At 39.0% G+C, this 19,004-nt stretch overlaps 1 protein-coding gene across 2 annotated transcripts in view; it reads left to right on the forward strand.

Moving 5' to 3' along the window:
- ASTN2 (astrotactin 2) overlaps positions 1 to 19,004 on the forward strand; it is a 1,034,049-nt gene that overhangs the window by 999,279 nt on the left and 15,766 nt on the right. For both annotated transcript variants that reach the window (XM_004372122.1, XM_004372123.2), the window contains 2 exons: positions 5,419 to 5,519; positions 18,149 to 18,332. In XM_004372122.1, coding sequence (XP_004372179.1) covers positions 5,419 to 5,519; positions 18,149 to 18,332 — 285 coding nt within the window. The remainder of the gene's footprint in view (positions 1 to 5,418; positions 5,520 to 18,148; positions 18,333 to 19,004) is intronic.

The raw sequence follows: 19,004 nt of genomic DNA on the forward strand, positions 1-19,004 counted from the left end.
AGAAACATAAGTGGCCAATGAGAAAATAGTTTAAAAAATATTCCAACTCCTCATGCTTTGAAGTTTTATTTTTTAAACGTGTACTCTTGCAGTAGGTGGTCTTTATAATAGCCTGTACCTTACCGCTCTCCTATGCACTGCCTTGTGTAATCCTTTAAATAACCGTGCACTGTCCACATAATTATCTCCATTTTATTAATGGAGAAATTGAAATTGAGAAATGAGATGTGATATTCTCAGGTTCATTCATTTGCTCCAATATTTACTGAGTGCCTACAGTGCATCCTCGGCAGTTCGGACCCACCAGCCGCTCCACGGGAGAAAGATGTGGCGTTCTGCTTCTGTAAAGATTTACAGCCTTGCTATTATAACAACTCAAGAAAAGGTTTAAACACAGAAGAAAACATTCTTTGATGGTTACAAGGGTGAGGAGGGAAGATGAGGGTTATTTACTAACTAGATGGTAGACAAGAATTATCTTAGGTGAAGGGAAGGACAGCACACACGACAGGGGAAGTCAGAACAACTGGACTACACCAAAGCTAAGAAGTCTCCTGAATACAATCAAACACTTCGAGGGACAGGGTAGCAGTGGTAGGGGTCTGGGGACCATGCTTTCAGGGGACATCTAGTTCAACTGGCATAACAAATCTTATTAAGAAAATATTCTGCATCCTACTTTGGTGAGTGGCATCTGGGGTCTTAAAAGCTTAGAAGCGGCCATCTAAGATACATCAATTGGTCCCAACCACCTGGAGTAAAGGAGAATGAAGAACACCAAAGGCACAAGGAAAGTATTAGCCCAAGAGATAGAAAGGGCCACATAAACCAGAGACTTCATCAGCCTGAGACCAGAAGAACTACACGATGCCCGGCTACCACCAATGACCACCCTGACAGGGAACACAACAGAGAGTCCCGGATGAAGCAGAAGAAAGGTGGGGTACAGAATTCAAATTGTAGTAAGAATACCAGACTTAATGGTCTGACTGAGACTGGAGGAACCCCAGAAAGCATGGCCCTTTGATTCTCTATCAGCCCAGAACTAAAACAATTTCCGAGGCCAACTCTTCAGAAAGGGATTGGGCTGGACTGTGGGACATAAAGTGATACTCATGAGGAGTGCGCCTCTTAGCTCAAGTACATACAAGAGACTTAACGGGCTTAATGGGCAGCTTCTGTCTGGAGGTGAGATGGGAAGGCAGAGAAGGTTAGGAGCTGGCTGAATGGACATGGGGAATCAGGGGTGGAAAGGAGGAGTGTGCTGTCACAGTGTGGGGAGAGCAATTAGGGTCACATAACAATGTATGCATAAATTTTTGTATGGAGACTAACTTGAAATGTAAACTTCATTTAAACTACAACAATAAATTTAAAAAATTTTTAAAAAAAAAGATTGGAAAAAAAGATGATGCCTTGGAAACCCTAAAGTTTCACTATGAGTTGGAATTGACTTGGCAGCAACGGGTTTGGTTTGGTTTTTGGTACCATGCACCAAGTACTCTGTGAAATACCAGGGATATAGCTGTACCCAAGCCAAAGATCACATCCTCTGTGACCTGAAGGCTAGGCTTTGAATCCTGGCTCTGCCACTTTCTAGATGGTTGGTTTTGTGGATGGTAAGTGCTTACACAGTGCTACCCAATACTGTTATTACTCCCCCACCTTGCTATTTGCTCACTCATACATCCAGAGTTTCTCTCACTGCTTTCCAATGATAACTCACCTTGTACAGCACTTACATTTCATATCCATCCACAGTGAAACCTGTGGTGTGGAGCAACAGTCTTCCTATCACAGATGCACAGTGCAGACAGGTGAAGTGACTTGCCCAAGGTCACAGAGCAAGGAAGCAGAGTTGGAATATGAACCCAAGTCAGACCATCTCTAAGACCAGGTTCTGTCCTCTATTGCCTACTGCTTGTCTTGACCTAGATAATACTGACCATAGTAAGCTCTAGATCTGAGCTCCACTCACAATGCTATGATATCAATGGAGGAGAGAGATGGTGCCAATGCCCAGTGCTATTGTTCTCACATCATAGGCAGAAGTGAAAAGCTCTAGAAGGCAGAGAATAGATTAGCTTCCTTTTGATGATAGGCCCAAAACACCCCATGTGTAGGCCTCTTAAGACAAGGATATTGGGCACAGGCCCACACATTCTTACCCTTACCATCACCAGCTCACAAAAGAGAAAAGATAGAATTGGATTTGACAAGACAATATAATGCACTGTTTAAGAAAATAGTCTTTGAGTACAGGTAGACCTAGATTCTAGTCCCTGTTGCTACTTATATAATATGCTTGATCTCTTTGGAACTAATGTTCTTATCTGTGAAATGGGAACAATAATTGTACCCAACTCATTTAGCATGTGTAAGGATTAACTGGAATTATACATGTAAAGCACTCAACACCTAGTGTACACTCATTAGATGGTGCCCCTTACCACCATTATAACCAAGGAATGTGCTGGGTTCCTTGCACTTGAACTGACAATTCTGCAAGAAGATTGTTTCCCCCACATTACCACAGACTGAGGCTTATAAAGGATAATCAACTAGCCCATGGTCATTTAGCTAGTGAGTGCCAGAGCCAAGTTTTCCATGCATGCTCCTTGAGTTCCAAGGCTCCTCCTGCTTCTCTGCATCTTTGCCATCAGGACTCTGGGTGACCTGATACCTGTTCTACCCCTTACCCCAGCCTCCCTTTGAACAGGCTGGCAGAACAGCTTGGTGCTGACATTCTTATGATGCTAACTCAGGGTACATGGTCAGCAGAAGGCATCCCCAGGGGTCTGTCCTGGGCCTGGTGGCAGTGTTCCATAGCAGCAAAGAACCTGGAGCATCTATGGTTATGGGGCTTGCAGCCAGCTTGGCTTGTGGCATCTTAAACACAGGTCTTCTATGACCAATCGCTGAAGGCAGCCCTGAATTTCTCTGTGTGCCAAGAATACCTACTTCCTATTATTCATTATTTCAACCGGGGAAGAAGAGGAAGGATGGTGCTAATGTACCATCTTAACTGCAGTGAACCTAAAAATCAATATCATGGAATAAGCTAGAAACACATTTTTAGGCTTCTGTGGATAGTATGAGTTCCCTCCCTAGTTCTTTGAAAAATAAATCGAGTTATTTTAAGAAGGGATTTTCACACACAGGGGCATAAAAGTCTTTTTTCAGAAAGATCTTGGTTTCTGGCTGTCATGATCTTTGTACCAAGAAGTTCTGATACATGGCATCTTCAACCTTAAATAAATAATAAACAAACAAATAAATAAATAAATGTTTCAGGCATCAGATCATGGGGTACCACAGCTAGGATAGCCCTTGGAAATTACCAAGTACAGACTCTCTAAGCCAGTGAGTGGTAGAGCTGGAGGAGCAAAATGGCAGCTGAGAGCAAAGAGTATGAGTTTTAAAGTAAGACAAACCAAGGTACAAGTCTTGGATCATCATTTTCTAACTCTGTGAGTTTGGACAAAGTGCTTAAATTTTTTGTCTTCTGTTTCCCCTTCTGAAAGATGAGGATAATGAGGGTGACTATCTTAGCAGTTTTCCATAAAATTAGAAAAACTTAAGGGATAGCACTGACTCAATATAGCTTGGTCTCAACAAATGTAGCTAGTGGAATTATATTTATATAGAGTTAATATCCACAGACCTTTTAACCAAAGTCAGCAGCTGACAGTGGTTAAATGTGTGGATTTTAGAGTCTGACAAACCTAGGTTTAAAGTTCCAGTCCCAGTAATTACTATGTGATTCTGATCGAGTTTCTTCCCCTCTGAACCTCATGTATAAAACAGAGTAATAGTACTTATCTTTTAGGATAGTTTGGGGAATTAATTGTGATTTTGCCAGTAGAATTATTTTGCTCAGTGCTCAACGATACTAATGTCTTAGTACTTACTAACTTGCACACCCAACTCATATTTATTATGTCCCTAGTAAGTCAGTTATGAATTCACCTTTTTGCAACTTGGCAATCATAGTATTATTCACATTTTGTAACATGAAGCAAGTTATCCCCATTTTTGACATAAGGGAAGGAGTTTTGAAAGGAAATAGGGCCACTGGGACGCCAGTATCTTCTACTTGGCATAGGATCCCTCTACCGACCTCACATCATTGCCTCTACACTTGAAGACTGGTGAAAGAGAATGTCACAGTAAAGACACTCAGATGTTCAGCTCTTCTATCCAGACTGTTCCTGGCCTCCAAGACTTACCTCCTTTGGAAATTTTTCTCTGCCTACTCCTTAGACGTTATTTAAAGCCACCGAACCTGAAGATCTGGAGAGATGAAGGGTCAGCATCCCCCGAGGTAGGCTAGAGGGCAGAGGCTGCTCTAGAAAAAATGCTGTATCTTGGAGTGAACCTGACTCCACCAGGTCTTGCTTTACCAGTACTCCCCCTCTAAGGCCACACAGACTACATCTGCTCCTGTCTGTATGGCACTGAACTTCAAATGATATCACGGAAGGTGGGGATATGCCTTGTACGTAGAATAATACCAAGACTTCCCATCATGATGCACAAGTCCCCGCCAACCTTCTATCTCATCACTCTTTGCTTCGGCTACACCTGCTGTCTATTCATCCAAAAGCCTGGCTCTTTCTCTCTCCAGGGCCTTTGCACTTGCTGATTTCCCTGCCTGAAATATTCTTCCCCCGAGATCTTCCTCCCATAAGCCTGTTCTTTCTCGTCATTCAGCTGTCAGCTCAAACCTTCCCTCCTCATTGAGGTCTTTGTGGACCACTCTATTTGAAGTACACCCCTACACTCACACATTACTCTTTTTCCCATTATCCTATTATTTTCCCTCATTACACTTATTATTTCTATTTTTGTTCGCTTGTTTACTTTTTGATTGACTTCATGCAAGCAGAGTTCTTGACTTTCTTGTTCGCCTTTATAATCTTAGCACCTAAAATAGTTCCTGGCACATAGTTAATGTTCAATAAGTATTTGTTTTAAATTAGTGAATGAAGAGATATATGTAATAACTATATTCAGCCATACAGGGCAGCACTGGGATTCCCTTTTCAGGCCTTAGAGCCAGAATCTCTAGTTTTAAACCCCTGCTCTGTCCCTAATGATCTGTGAGATCATGGAAATACACATAATCTAACTCTCAATTTCTTCATTGGTGAATTAGGGGCTATAATAATGTCTGCCTTCTAAATTTATTTAATTGTAAATTAAGAGATTAACTATAAGTGCCCAGCAGGCAGTCAGTGCTCAATAAATGCTTCATAATTATCTTTTTTTTTTTCCAAATAATTTCTCCTTCAACCTAAGCATCCCTGGGTTCTTTCAACCACTGCTCCTGTGCCTTGATTTTTGTGTTCCTCCCTCAGCTTCCACTGCCTTCTTTGAAGTCACAGCTTGGTGCTCTGTTTTCTTGTTGTGCTGCAGGTTTACTCTATATGCTGTGGATACACGGGGGCGGCACTCAGAGCTCAGCACAGTGACTCTGAGGACAGCCTGTCCGCTGGTGGATGACAACAAGGCAGAAGGTAGGTAACCCATTTCTTCACTTCACAGGTAAATTCTAAATTTCCCCTCTCTGAGTTCTGTACCCCAAAGTCCCTAATCACTAATCTCCACTCACATAAACACATATTGGTATACCTGTTTAAAAAAAAACATTGCTGTGGAGTTGATTCTGACTCTTTGCGACCCTATAGGACAGAGCAGAACTGCCCCATAGAGTTTCCAAGGAGCAGCTGGTGGTGCGAACAGCCGACCTTTTGGCTAGCAGCCAAGCTCTTAACCACTGAGCCACCAGGGCTCCCGTATTGCAATAGGAAGAGGAAAATAAAGAAATGGAAAGAGCAGGAGGAAAAGAAGGCAAAAATAATCAAAACCAAGAAGGAAGTTGAGATTGGTTAGCAATATTTTTGCTAGTGGAAAAACTTGCTTCTCTTTTGAGAGTTTTTCCATGTTCTGACTTAGAGGCAAGGAATGGTAGAGGGCAGAGATCCATGCCTGTGTCCTCTCCCTTAGACTAGGCTTGTTAAGGACCAGTCATTTTCTTTGCCTTGATTCTATGCTAGAGATGACAAACAAGTGGCAGCTAGAGGACCATTTCACCTTGTTGTGCCCGTGGTAGACATCACAGCTGATCACAACACACTTTCCCATCTAGCCAGTGGTGGCCTCAGAATCCTCAGCACAGAGCTACAGTCAGCAACTATCAGTCGGAGTTAGCATGAAAGATTAAACTTTTCACTGCTCCTGGTCCATGAAGTTGTAAATATCAGGCAAAGACACTGAAAAATGCAACAACAAATCAGACCCATTATATTCTTAGTTCTTTGGCAGTGTATAGACACTGTTTTTACATCAGAATTAGCAAAAATGTAATGGTAGCTCATGCATCCTGGTGGTCCGCCTCAAGTTGAGCAAATATTTCCTAAGTGTCTTGGAATAAGCAATGCAGTGGAGACATGCTCTCTGCCTTCTAGGAGTCTGTCTTCTAGGGGGAGAGACTGACATTTTTATGAATGGCCCTGATAAGCTCAATAATAAATGTTTTGTGTAATACCAGACAGAGAGGATGTTGAGCTATTGATCTCTAAGATGAGAGGATTTGAGATGATTTCCTGGTGGTGGTTTTTCTGCATAAATTTTAAGATAACACATGGTTAAAAAAATGAGAAAATTAAAAAATCAGAGTAGAAAATAGTGCAAAGTAAATGTTCCTTCTATCCTGATCTCCAGTCCCCCAGATTCTCCCAAAGGCAGCTATTGTTAGCAATGTCTTGGGGACATATATATATACATATATATATATGGTCGCTATGAGTCAAAATGTACATATTCTGAGATAGATATCTATCTATGTATCTTTCTATCTATATAGGGTCTTTATGAGTCAGAATATATATATATGTATATTACTTTGAAATAATTGTAGATTCATATGCAGTTGTAAGAAATGAAGCAGACATCCCATGTACTTTTTACTCAGTTTCCCCCAGTGGCAACATCTTGCAGAGCTATAGAACAATATCACAACCAGGATACTGATATTGATACAGTCAAGATACAGAACATTTCCGTTGTCTTTTTTAGTCATACCCACTTCCCTCCCACCACCTTTATCTCTGGGAACCACTATTCTGCTACCATTTCTATACTTTTGTCATTTCAAGAATGTTATATAAGTGAAATAATACAATGTGTAACCTTTTAGGACTGAATTTTTTCACTCAGCATAATTCTCTGGCAATTTATCCAGGTTATTGCATGTATCAATAGTTTGTTCATTTTTATTGTTGAATGCAGTTCCAGAACATGGATGTACCACTGTTTGTTTAACCAGTCATCCGTTGAAAGACATCTGGGTTGCTTCCAGTTTTTAGCTATTACAAATAACACTTCTACAAACATTTGTCTAAAGTTTTTGCGTAAACATAAGTTTTAATGTCTTTAGAACAAACACCAAGAGTACAGTTTCTGGGTCATATAGTAGTTGCATATTTGATTTTTTAAGGACTGCTTCTCTGTTTTCCAGTGTGCCTGTACCATTTTCTATTCCCACCAGGAATGTATGAATAAACCAGTTTTTCCACATCCTTATCAGCATTTGGTACTGTCACTGTTTTTGTTGTGTGTGTGTGTGTGTGTGGTAAAATATATATAATAAAACATTTGCCATTTCAACCATTTTTACATGTACAGTTCAGTGACATTAATTATGTTCCCCTGTTGTGCAGTCATCACCACTGTTTCCAATTTTTTTCATAACTCTTAACAGACACTCCAAACCAAAAAAACAAAACCCGTCACCATTGAGTCGGTTCTGACTCATAGTGAACCTATAGGACAGAGTAGAACTGCTCCATAGGGTTTCCAAGGAGCAGATGGTGGATTTGAAGAGCTGACCTTTTGGCTAGCAGCCAGGCTCTTAACAATTGCATCACCAGGGCGCCTAACAGACACTCAGTACCCTTTAAACAACAATTCACCCTTCCTCCTCCCACCCACCCTTTGTAACCACTAATAAACTTTTGTCTCTATGTATTTGCCTATTCTAGATATTTCATCTCCCCCACGCATCTGTCAGTTTGTCGTACTGTGGGGGCTTGCGTGTTGCTGTGAAGCTGGAAGTTATGCCACCAATATTTCAAATACCAACAGGTCATCCATGGTGGACAGGTTTCAGTTGAGCTTCCAGACTAAGACAGACTAGGAAGAAGGACCTGGCAATCTGCTTCTGAAAAAAATTAGCCAGTGAAAATCTTATGAATAGCAGCGGAACATTGTCTAATATAGTGCTGGAAGATGAGCTGCTCAGGTTGGAAGGCACTCAAAATACTATTGGGGAAGAGCTGCCTCCTCAAAGTAGAGTCGACCTTAATGATGTGGATGGAGTCAAGCTTTCCTTTGATGGTGTGGCATGACCCAAAATGAGAAGAAACAGCTGCAAACATCGATTGCTAACAAGAAAATGGAATGTATGACGTATGAGTCTAGGAAAATTGGAAATCATCAAAAATGAAATAGAACACATAAATACTGATATCCTAGGCATTAGTGAGCTGAAATGGACTGGTATTGACCATTTTGAATCAGATAATCATATAGTCTACTACGCCGAGAAGGACAAATTGAAGAGGAATGGCATCACAGTCATCATCAAAAAGAACATTTCAAGATCTATTCTGAAGTACAACTCTGTCAGTGATAGGATAATATCCATACACCTACAAGGAAGACCAGTTAATACAACTATTATTCAAATTTACCTACCAACCACTAATGCCAAAGATGAAGAATTGAAGATTTTTATCAACTTCTGCACTCTGAAACTGATCAAACATGCAATCAAGATGCATTGATAATCACTGGCGATTGAAATGCAAACGTTGGAAACAAAGGATTGGTAGTTGGAAAATATGGCCTTGATGATAGAAACGACACTTGAGATTGAATGATAGAATTTTGCAAAACCAACAACTTCTTCATTGCAAATACCTTTTTTCAACAACATAAATGGCAAGTATACACTTGGACCTCGCTAGATGGAATACACAGGAATCAAATCAATTACATCTGTGGAAAGAAAGGATGGAAAAACTCAATATTATCAGTCAGAAGAAGGCCAGGGGCCGATTGTGAATCAGACCATCAGTTGCTTAAATGCAAGTTCAAGTTGAAGTTGAAGAAAATTAGAACAAGTCCACGAGAGCCAAAGTACAACTTTGAATATATCGGACCTAAATTTAGAGACCATCTCAGAATAGATTTGATGCTTTGAATACTAATGACCGAAGACCAGACAAGTTGTGGAAGGACATCATACATGAAGAAAGCAAGAGGTGATTAAAAAAACAGGGAAGAAGGAAAAGACCAAAGTGTATGTCACAAGAAACTCTGAAAGTTGCCCTTGAACGTAGAGTAGCTAAAACGAAAGGAAGAAATGATGAAGTAAAACAGCTGAACAGAAGATTTCAAAGGGTGGCTCGAGAAGACAAAGTAAAGTATTATAATGAAATGTGCAAAGACCTTAAGTTCCAAAACCAAAGGGGAAAAACACACTCAGTGTTTCTTAAGCTAAAAGAAATGAGAAAATTCAAGCCCTGAGTGACAGTATTGAAGGATTCTACAGGGAAAATACTAAACAACACAGGAAGCATCAAAAGAAGATGAAAGGAATACACAGAGTCAACCAAAAAGAATTGGTTGACTTTCAACCATTTTAGGAGGTATCATATGATCAAGAATCAATGGTACTGAAGGAAGAAATCAAAGCTGCACTGAAAGCATTGGCGAAAAACAAGGCTCCAAGAATTGACAGAATACCAGTTGAGATGTTTCAACAAATGGATGCAGCGCTAGAAGTGCTCACTCATCTATGCCAAGAAATTTGGAAGACAGCTACCTGGCCAGCTGACTGGCCATATTTATACCACTGATCCATATTTGTGCTCATACCAAAGAAAGGTGATCCGACAGAATGTGGAAATTATCAAACAATATCATTAATATCACACACAAGTAAATTGTTGCCGAAGATCATTCAAAAGCAGTTGCAGCAGTACATCAACTGGGAACCGCCAGAAATTCAAGCCGGATTCAGAGGAGGACGTGGAACCAGGGATATCATTGATAATGTCAGATGGATACTGGCTGAAAGCAGAGAATACCAGAAGGATGTTTACCTGTGTTTTATTGACTATGCAAAGGCATTTGACCATGTGGATCATAGCAAATGATGGATAACATTGCAGAGAATGGGAATTCCAGAACACTTAATTGTGCACATGAGGAACCTCTTCATTGACCAAGAAGCAGTGGTTCAAACAGAACAAGGAGATACTGCGTGGTCTAAAGTCAGGAAGGGTGTGTGTCAGGGTTGTATTCTTTCACCATACTTATTCAATCTGTATGCTGAGCAAATAATCCGAGAAGATGGACTATATGAAGAACAGCATGGCATCAAGATTGGAGGAAGATTCATTAACAATCTGCAATATGCAGAGGACACAACCTTGCTTGCTGAAAAAGTGAAGACTTGAAGCACTTACTGATGAAGAGCAAAGACCACAGCCTTCAGGATGTATTACACCTCAACATAAAGAAAACAAAAATCCTCACAACTGGACCAATAAACAACTTTGTGATAAATGGAGAAAATATTCACATTGTAAAGGATTTCATTTGCTTGGATCCACAATTAACCCCCACGGAAGCAGCGGTCAAGAAATCAAAAGATGCATTGCATTGGGCAAATCTGCTGCAAAAGACCTCTTTAGAGTGTTAAAAAGCAAAGATGTCACTTTAAGGACTAAGGTGCCCCTGACCCAAGCCATTGTGTTTTTAATCACCTCATATGCATACGAAAGCTGGACAATGAATGAGGAAGACTGAAGAAGAATCAATACCTTTGAATTATGGTGTTGGCGAAGAACATTAAATATACTATGGACTGCCAGAAGAATAAAAAAACATGTCTTGGAAGTAGAGCCAGAATGCTCATTAGAAGCAAGGATGGTGTGACTTCATCTCACATATTTTGGACATGTTATCTGGAGGAACCAGTCTCTGGAAAAGGACATCATGCTTGGTAGAGGGTCAGCGAAAAAGAGGAAGACCCACAACGAGATGGATTGACACAGTGGCTGCAACAATGGGCTTAAGCATAACAACGATTGTGAGGATGGCACAGGACTGGGCAGTGTTTCGTTCTGTTGTACATAGGGTCTCTATGAGTTGCAACCGACTCCATGGCACCTAACAACAACAACAGATATTTCATATAAGTGAGATCATACCATATTTGTTCTTTTGCGTCTGACTTATTTCACTCATCATAATTTTTCACCATTCATTCGTGTCTTAGTATGTATTAGAACTTCATTTGTGTTTATGCCTGTAGAGTGTTCCATTGTATGTGTATGCTTCATTTGTTTATCCATTCATCTGCTGATGGATATTTGAGTTTTTTTTCACCTTTTGGCTATTGTGAATAATACTGCAGTGAACAATAGTGTAGAAGTATCTGTTTGAATCCCTGCTTTCAAGTCTTTTCAGTATAAACCTAGGAGTACAATTGCTAGGTCATATGTAATTCTATGTTTAAATTCTTGAAGAATTGCCAAACTGTTTTCCACAATGGCTGCATCATCTTAAAAATTCCACCAGCAATGGATGAGCATCCCAATTTCTCCACACCTTACCAACCTAGCTATTTTTTGTCTTTTTGATTATAGCCATCCTAGTAGGTATGAAGGGGCATCTCATTATGGTCTTGATTTGCATTTCCCTAATGACTCATAATGTTGAGCATCTTTTCATATGCTTATTGGCCATTTGTGTATCTTCTTTGAAGAATTGTCTATACAAGTCTTTTACACATTTTAAAAATTGGGTTGCTTATCTTTTTGTTGTTGAATTGTAGGAATGGTTTCTATATTCTGTATATTAAACCTTTACCAGAAATACTGTTCCAAAATATTTTCTCCTATTCTGTAGGTTGTCTCTTTTCTTGATAAAGTCCGTCGATGTACAAAAGTTTTTATTTTTGATGAACTCCAATTGATCTATTTTCTTCTTCTTCTTGTGTGTGTGTGTGTGTTGCTCCTGTTTTTGATGTCATATCTAAGAACCATTGTTGAAAACTAGGTCCCAAAACCATATGCTTTTGTTTAGTTCTAAGAGTTTTATGGTTTTAGTTCTTAAATTTAGGTGTTGATCCATTTTGAGTTAGTTTTCATATGTGATATGAAGTATGGGTCCAGCTTCATTCCTTTGCATGTGGAGATGCCATTGTCCCAGCACCATTTATTGAAGAGACTATTATTACCTCATTGGATGAACTTGGCGTTTTGTCAAAAGGCAATTGACCATATGTGTATGGATTTATTTCTGGAATCTCATTCTATCCCATTGGACTACATGTCTATCATTATACCAGTACCAGACTGTTTTGATTACTATAGTTTTTTAAAGTACTTTTTGAAATCAGAAAGTATGAGTCTCCTAATGTGTTTTTCTTTTTCAAGATTATTTTGTCTATTTGGGCCCCATTGCAATTCCATATAAATGTGAGGATTAGCTTTTCCATTTCTGCAAAGAAGGTTTTGGAATGTTGATAGGGATTGTGTTGAATCTGTAGATTGCTTTGGGTAGTATTGACATCTTAACACACAGAATGGCTTTTCGTATATTTAGGTCTTTTTAATTTTCTTTAGGCAATGTTTTGTAGTTTTCAGTGTACAAGTCTTTCACCTCTCTGGTTAAATTTATTCCTAGGTATTTTATTCTTTTTGATGCTATTGTAAATGGAATTGTTTTCTTAATTTCATTTTCAGATTATTCATTGTTGGTGTATAAAACCCAACTGATTTTTTTGTGTGTGTTAACCCTGTACCCTGCAACACTGCTAAATTCATTTATTAGTTCTAGTAGCTTTCTTGTGAATTATTTGGGATTTTCTGCATATAAAATCATGTTATCATCCCAATTTAGATAACTTTTATTTCTTTTTCTTGCCTAATTGCTCTGGCTAGGATTTTCAGTAAAGTATTAAATAGCAGTGGTGAGAGCAATCATCCTTATCTTGTTCCTGACCTTAGGGAGGAAAGTTCTCCATTGAGTATAATCCAAAAATCAAATCAAATCAAATCCATTGCCATCGAATTGATTCCGACTCATAGCGACCCTATAGGGCAGAGTGGAACTGCCTCCTAGGGTTTCCAAGGAGCAGTTGTTGGATTCAAACTGCCAACCTTTTAGTTAGCAGCCAAGCTCTTACCCACTGCGCCACCAGGGCTCCTTGAGTATAATAGCTGCATATTTTTTATAAATGCTATTTATCATGTTGAGGAATTTCTCTTCTATTCCTAGTTTGTTGAGTGTTTTTAATCATGAAAGCAGGTTAGATTTGGTCAAATTCCTTCTCTGCATCAAGTGAGATAATCATGTGGGTGTTTTCCTGTGTTGTAATAATAAGGTGTATTACATTGATTGATTTTCTAATGTTGAACCACACTTGCATTTCTGGGATAAATTTCACTTGATCATGGTGTGTAATCCTTTAAATAGGTTTTTTTATTCTGTTTGCTTGTATTTTGCTGAGGATTTTTACATCTATATTCATCAGGGATATTGGTCTGTAATTGTCTTTTCTTGTGGTGTCTTTAGCTTTGGTATCAGAGTAATGCTAGCCTCAGAGAATGAATTAGAAACTATTCCCTCTCTTTGATTTTTTGGAAGAGTTTAAGAAGTATTGGTGTCACTTCTACAAATGTTTGTTAGTATTCCCCAGTGAAGCCATCTGGACCAGGCTTTTTGTTGTTGTTGTTGTTGGGAGATTTTTGATTACTGGTTTAATCTCTTCACTTGTTATTGGTGTGCTGAGATTTTCTATTTCTTCTTGAGTCAGTATAGGAATTTTATGTGGAATCATCAAAAGAAGATGGAAGGAATACACACAGTCACTGCAACAAAAGAATTGGTTGACATTCAGCCATTTCAGGAGGTAGCATATGATCAAGAACCAATGATACCAAAGGAAGAGATCTAAGCTACACTGAAGGCATTGGTGAAAAACAAGCCTCCAGAAATTGATGGAATACCAGTTAAGATGTTTCAACAAATGGGTGCAGTGTTGGAGGTGCTCACTTCTCTATGCCAAAAAATTTGGAAGACAGCTACCTGGCCAACCGATTGGAAAAGATCCATATTTGTGCCCATTCCAAGGAAAGATGGTACAACAGAATGGGGAAATTATCAAACAGTATCATTAATATCACACACAAGTAAAATGTTACTGAAGATCATTCAAAACAGTTACAGCAGTACATCGACAGGGAACTGCCAGAAATTTAAGCCAGATTCAGAAGAGGACATGGAATCAGGGATATCATTGCTGATGTCAGATGGATCTTGGCTGAAAGCAGAGAATACCAGAAGGATGTTTACCCGTGTTTTATTGCCTATTGCAAAGGCATTCGACTATGTGGATCATAAAAAATGATGGATAACATTGCAAAGAATGGGAATTCCAGAACACTTCATTGTGCTCATGAGGAACCTGTACATAGACCAAGAGGCAGTTGTTCAAACAGAGCAAGGGGATACTGCATGGTTTAAAATCAAGAAAGAGTTGTATCCTTTCACCATACTTATTCAATCTATATGCTAAGCAAATAATCCCAGAAGCTGGACTATATGAAGAAGAACATGGCATCAAGATTGGAGGAAGAGTCATTAACAACCTGCAATATGCAGAGGACACAACCTTGCTTGCTGAAAATGAAAGACTTGAAGCACTTATTGATGAAGATCAAAGACTATAGCCTTCAGTATGGATTATACCTTAACATAAAACCAAAATCCTCACAACTGGGCCAATAAGTAACTTCATGAAAAATGGAGAAAATATTGACATTGTCAAGGATTTTGTTTTATTTGGATCCACAGTCAATGCCCACGGAAGCAGCCATCAAGAAATCAAAAGATGCATTGCATGCGGCAAATCTGCTGCAAAAGACCTCTTTAAAGCGTTAAAAAACAAAGATGTCACTTTAAGGACTAAAGTGCATCTGACCCAAGCCATGGTGTTTTCAACCAGCTCATATCATGTGAAAGCTAGACAATGAATAAAGAAGACCGAAGAAGAATTGATGCCTGAATTATGGTGTTGGCGAAGAATATTGAATATACCATGGACTGCCAGAAGAATGAACTAATCTGTCTTGGAAGAAGTAGAGCCAGAATGCTCATTAGAAGGAAGGATGGTGAGACTTCATCTCCCATACTTTGGACATGTTATCAGGAAGGACCAATCCCTGGAGAAGGTAAACTATTGGTTGGTAAACTAGAGGGTCAGCAAAAAAGAGGAAGACCCTCAATGAGATGAATTGACACAGAGGCTGCAACAATGGGCTGAAGCATAACAACAATTGTGAGGATGGCCAGGACTGGGCAGTGTTTTGTTCCGTTGTACATAGGGTTGCTGTGAGTTGGAACCAACTCCATGGCACATAACAACAATAGGAATTTGTCCACTTCACCTAAGTTATCTCATTTGTTGGTGTAAATTGTTCATAGTATTCTCTTATGATCCTTTTAGTCAGTTGTAATGTCTGGACTTTCATTTGTGATTTTAGTTAGTTTTGTATTCTCTCTTTTTTTTCTTCATCAGTCTAGCTAAAGGTTTGTCAATTTTATTGATCTTTTAAAAAAGCCAGCTTCTGGTTCATTTATTCTCTCTATTGTTTTTCTGTTCTCTATTTCATTTATTTCTGCTCTGTTATTTGTTATTTCCTTCCTTCTGGTAGTTGTGGGATTTGTTTGCACCTCTTTTTCTATTTCCTCAAGTTGTAAATTTAGGTTATATTTATTTGAGATCTTTCCTCTTTTTTAATATAGTTGTTTCCCACTATAAATTTTACTCCAAGTACTGCCTTAACTGCATCCTTTAAGTTTTGGTATGTTGTGGTTTCATTTTCATTTGACTGTATTTTCTGATTTCTCTCTTGATTTCTGCCTTGAACTACTGGTTGTTTAATAGTGTGTTGCTTATTTTCCACCTATTTGTATGTTCTTCTTCTGTTATTAATTTCCAGGCTCCTTCCATTGTGATCAGAAAAGATACTTTGTGTTATCTGAATCTTTTTAAATTTATTGAGACTTCTTTTGTAACCTAGCAAATGGTCTATCTGGAGAATGATCCACGTGCACTAGAGAAGAATATGTATTGTTCTGTTGTTTGTTGGAGTATTATATATATGTCTAATAAGTCTAGTTGGTTTATCATGTTGACCAAATTCCTCTATTTCCTTATAGATTTTCTTTCTAGAAATTCTATCCATTATTGAAAGTGGTGTATTAAAGTCTCCAACTATTATTGTAGAACCATCTATTTCTTCCTTTAATTCTGTCAATGTTTGCTTCAAATCTGCTATTGAACCCTTCCATTGTATTTTTTATTTTAGTTATTGTATTTTTAAGATCCAGTATTTCTGTTTCATTCCTTTTTATAGTGTCTATCTCTTTATTGATATTTTCATTTTGTAAATGTATCATTTTTGTGATTTCCTTTAGTTCTCTATCCCTAGTTTTCTTTAGTTCTTTTGTGTGTTTAATACTGTTGTTTTGAAGTCTTCTAGTCTATTCATTATGTAGGGTTCCATAGAGGCAATTTCTCTTGCTTTGTCTTGTTCTTTTGCATGGGCCGTCATTTCCAGTTTCTTTTTATGCCCGTGATCTTTTGTTGAAGCTGGGACATTAAAATATTACAATGTGTAGCAGTGAAGAAGCATGTGGCTTTTAATTCCTCTGTAAAAACAGTGCTTTGAAAGCATTAATTTCTGCAAGAAACTCTCAGCCTTTATTTTTGCTCACCATTTCCTCCCCTGCCTTGTATGAGCTCCAGTTCAGCCCAAACTTAGGCTCTGTCCTTCGGGCAGTTCCCACACAGATTCAAGGAGACACACTGAACAGTCTGCCATCAAAGTCTGTCCTCCTCACTCCAGAACCAGAAATCAGGAGTCCCCCATTGAGAATATGAGTCATGGTCCACATCTGCTTGAGCCACCTGCCTACTGCACCAGAAGGGGAGGGGGTAAAGACAGTAGAAAAAGAAGTATTTCTAGCATTTAAAAGCTGCACTTTGCTTGTTTCAGTGTGTGGTTTATTGTTATAATCCTCTGCTTACTTTTCATAGCTCTTGCAGAGCGGAGATTGCAGATTGCTAGTTGCTTTGATTGAAGCTCATGTGAGAGGGTTGGGATCTTAGACCTGCTTACCCCACCATCTTCCCAGAAGTCCACAGATTTTGATTACAGTCTTCAAAACTAAAAGAATGTGCCTTCTATTCAGAGGATCAGCCCTCTATGAATTTAAGGAACATCAATTAGTAGAAATGGCTGAAGGAATAAGAATGACTTGGAATGGTGAATAGAAGAGTCAGAATTTTCTCTGGAAGGTTTTCAAATAGGGATCTGGTCAGACTTGATCACAGAGATGTGTTAGAAATATTACAGAGAGGAGATACTGCAGGCAGGGAGACCTAGAAGGAGGCTGTTGAGAAGAGCCCAACACAGTTTATTTAAGCCTCTGCACTTGTTTGGAATTTTCTCTTAAACCATGGGCACAATAAATGTAGTAATGATCAAGCTAGCAAATATGAACACTAACTATGCTGGAGTCACTGGGTGGTGCGAATGATTAATACACTTGACTGCTAACTGAAAGGTTGGCAGTTTCAGTCCAGAGGCTCCTTGGAAGAAAGGCCTGGTGATCACCTTCTGACAAATCAGCCATTTAAAACCCTATGAGGCACAATTCTACTCTGACACACCTGGGATCACCATGAGTCAGAACCAACTTGATGGCAACTGGTTTTTAACTTTATTCTAGGCCCTGTGTTGAGTGCTTTACAACGATTTTTTAAACTTAATTTTCACAATGTACTTCCACAGTAGGTATCATTTATCTCCAGTTGATAGATTAAAAAACAGAGCACCACCAATCAATAATATATTCAGGATAGAATTAAGGTTTATCATCTTCCAAAGACCATGCAAATAAAGTACTATATATCTATGTCTTTCATGTTGCAAGCCATGTTTCCATCCTCACTTTTTCTACTGCCCAGTAATCTGTGCCTCCATTTCTTCCCTCTCAGAGATAGCTGACAAGATCTACAATTTGTACAATGGATACACAAGTGGAAAGGAGCAGCAGACTGCCTATAACACGCTGATGGAAGTCTCAGCTTCTATGCTGTTTCGAGTCCAGCACCACTACAATTCTCACTATGAAAAGTTTGGAGACTTTGTCTGGAGGAGTGAGGATGAGCTGGGGCCCAGGTATGGAGTTATGAGTGTGGGTGAAGGGGTAAATTCTTGTTACTTATGCTTTAATGGACTCGTGTTTTCCATAGACTGAGAATGGACTTTATCAAATAAATAAGAATGGTGGTCACATTAGTCATGTCAGGGCTGAAAATGGGAAATGGGCAGGAAGAATGAAAGAATCTTGGAATTTTAGCTTCTTGGACTCCTCAAATGTCAGATAGAGGAGAGAGATCAGTGCTTTTTGGCTCAATCACTCTTTTCTCCACCTCCCACCCCCAGTTTTACAATCAGGAAAACTTAGACTACTCAGGGGGATGTATCCTAACCAAGATTTCAGAGTGGCACAGTGGCAGGGCTATGACTCCTAATCTAGGGCTCTTTCTACTCCTCCATTAAAATCTTAGTTTTTTCTGGAGTAAAATAAATAGCTATGATCTTGGCTAAAGTCCATTAGTGACCATGACTAAATATATTTGTGAATTCAGCATTATTAAGGCATGATTTTTGTCCTTAGGAGTGACTGTACCACCACCTGTTCTAGGTACCATGGTGACTTCAAACTTAACAAAGTCACAGTTGCTATCTTCTGAAGTTTCATAAAGTAGTATATGAAATGGTGGTTGCATTTCATGTCTTGCATTTAACAGCAGCATTCATTCATTCATTCATTTGACACATACTTAC

The sequence above is a fragment of the Trichechus manatus genome, unplaced genomic scaffold, assembly GCF_000243295.1.
Source record: "Trichechus manatus latirostris isolate Lorelei unplaced genomic scaffold, TriManLat1.0 scaffold00016, whole genome shotgun sequence".
Taxonomy (NCBI): domain Eukaryota; kingdom Metazoa; phylum Chordata; class Mammalia; order Sirenia; family Trichechidae; genus Trichechus; species Trichechus manatus.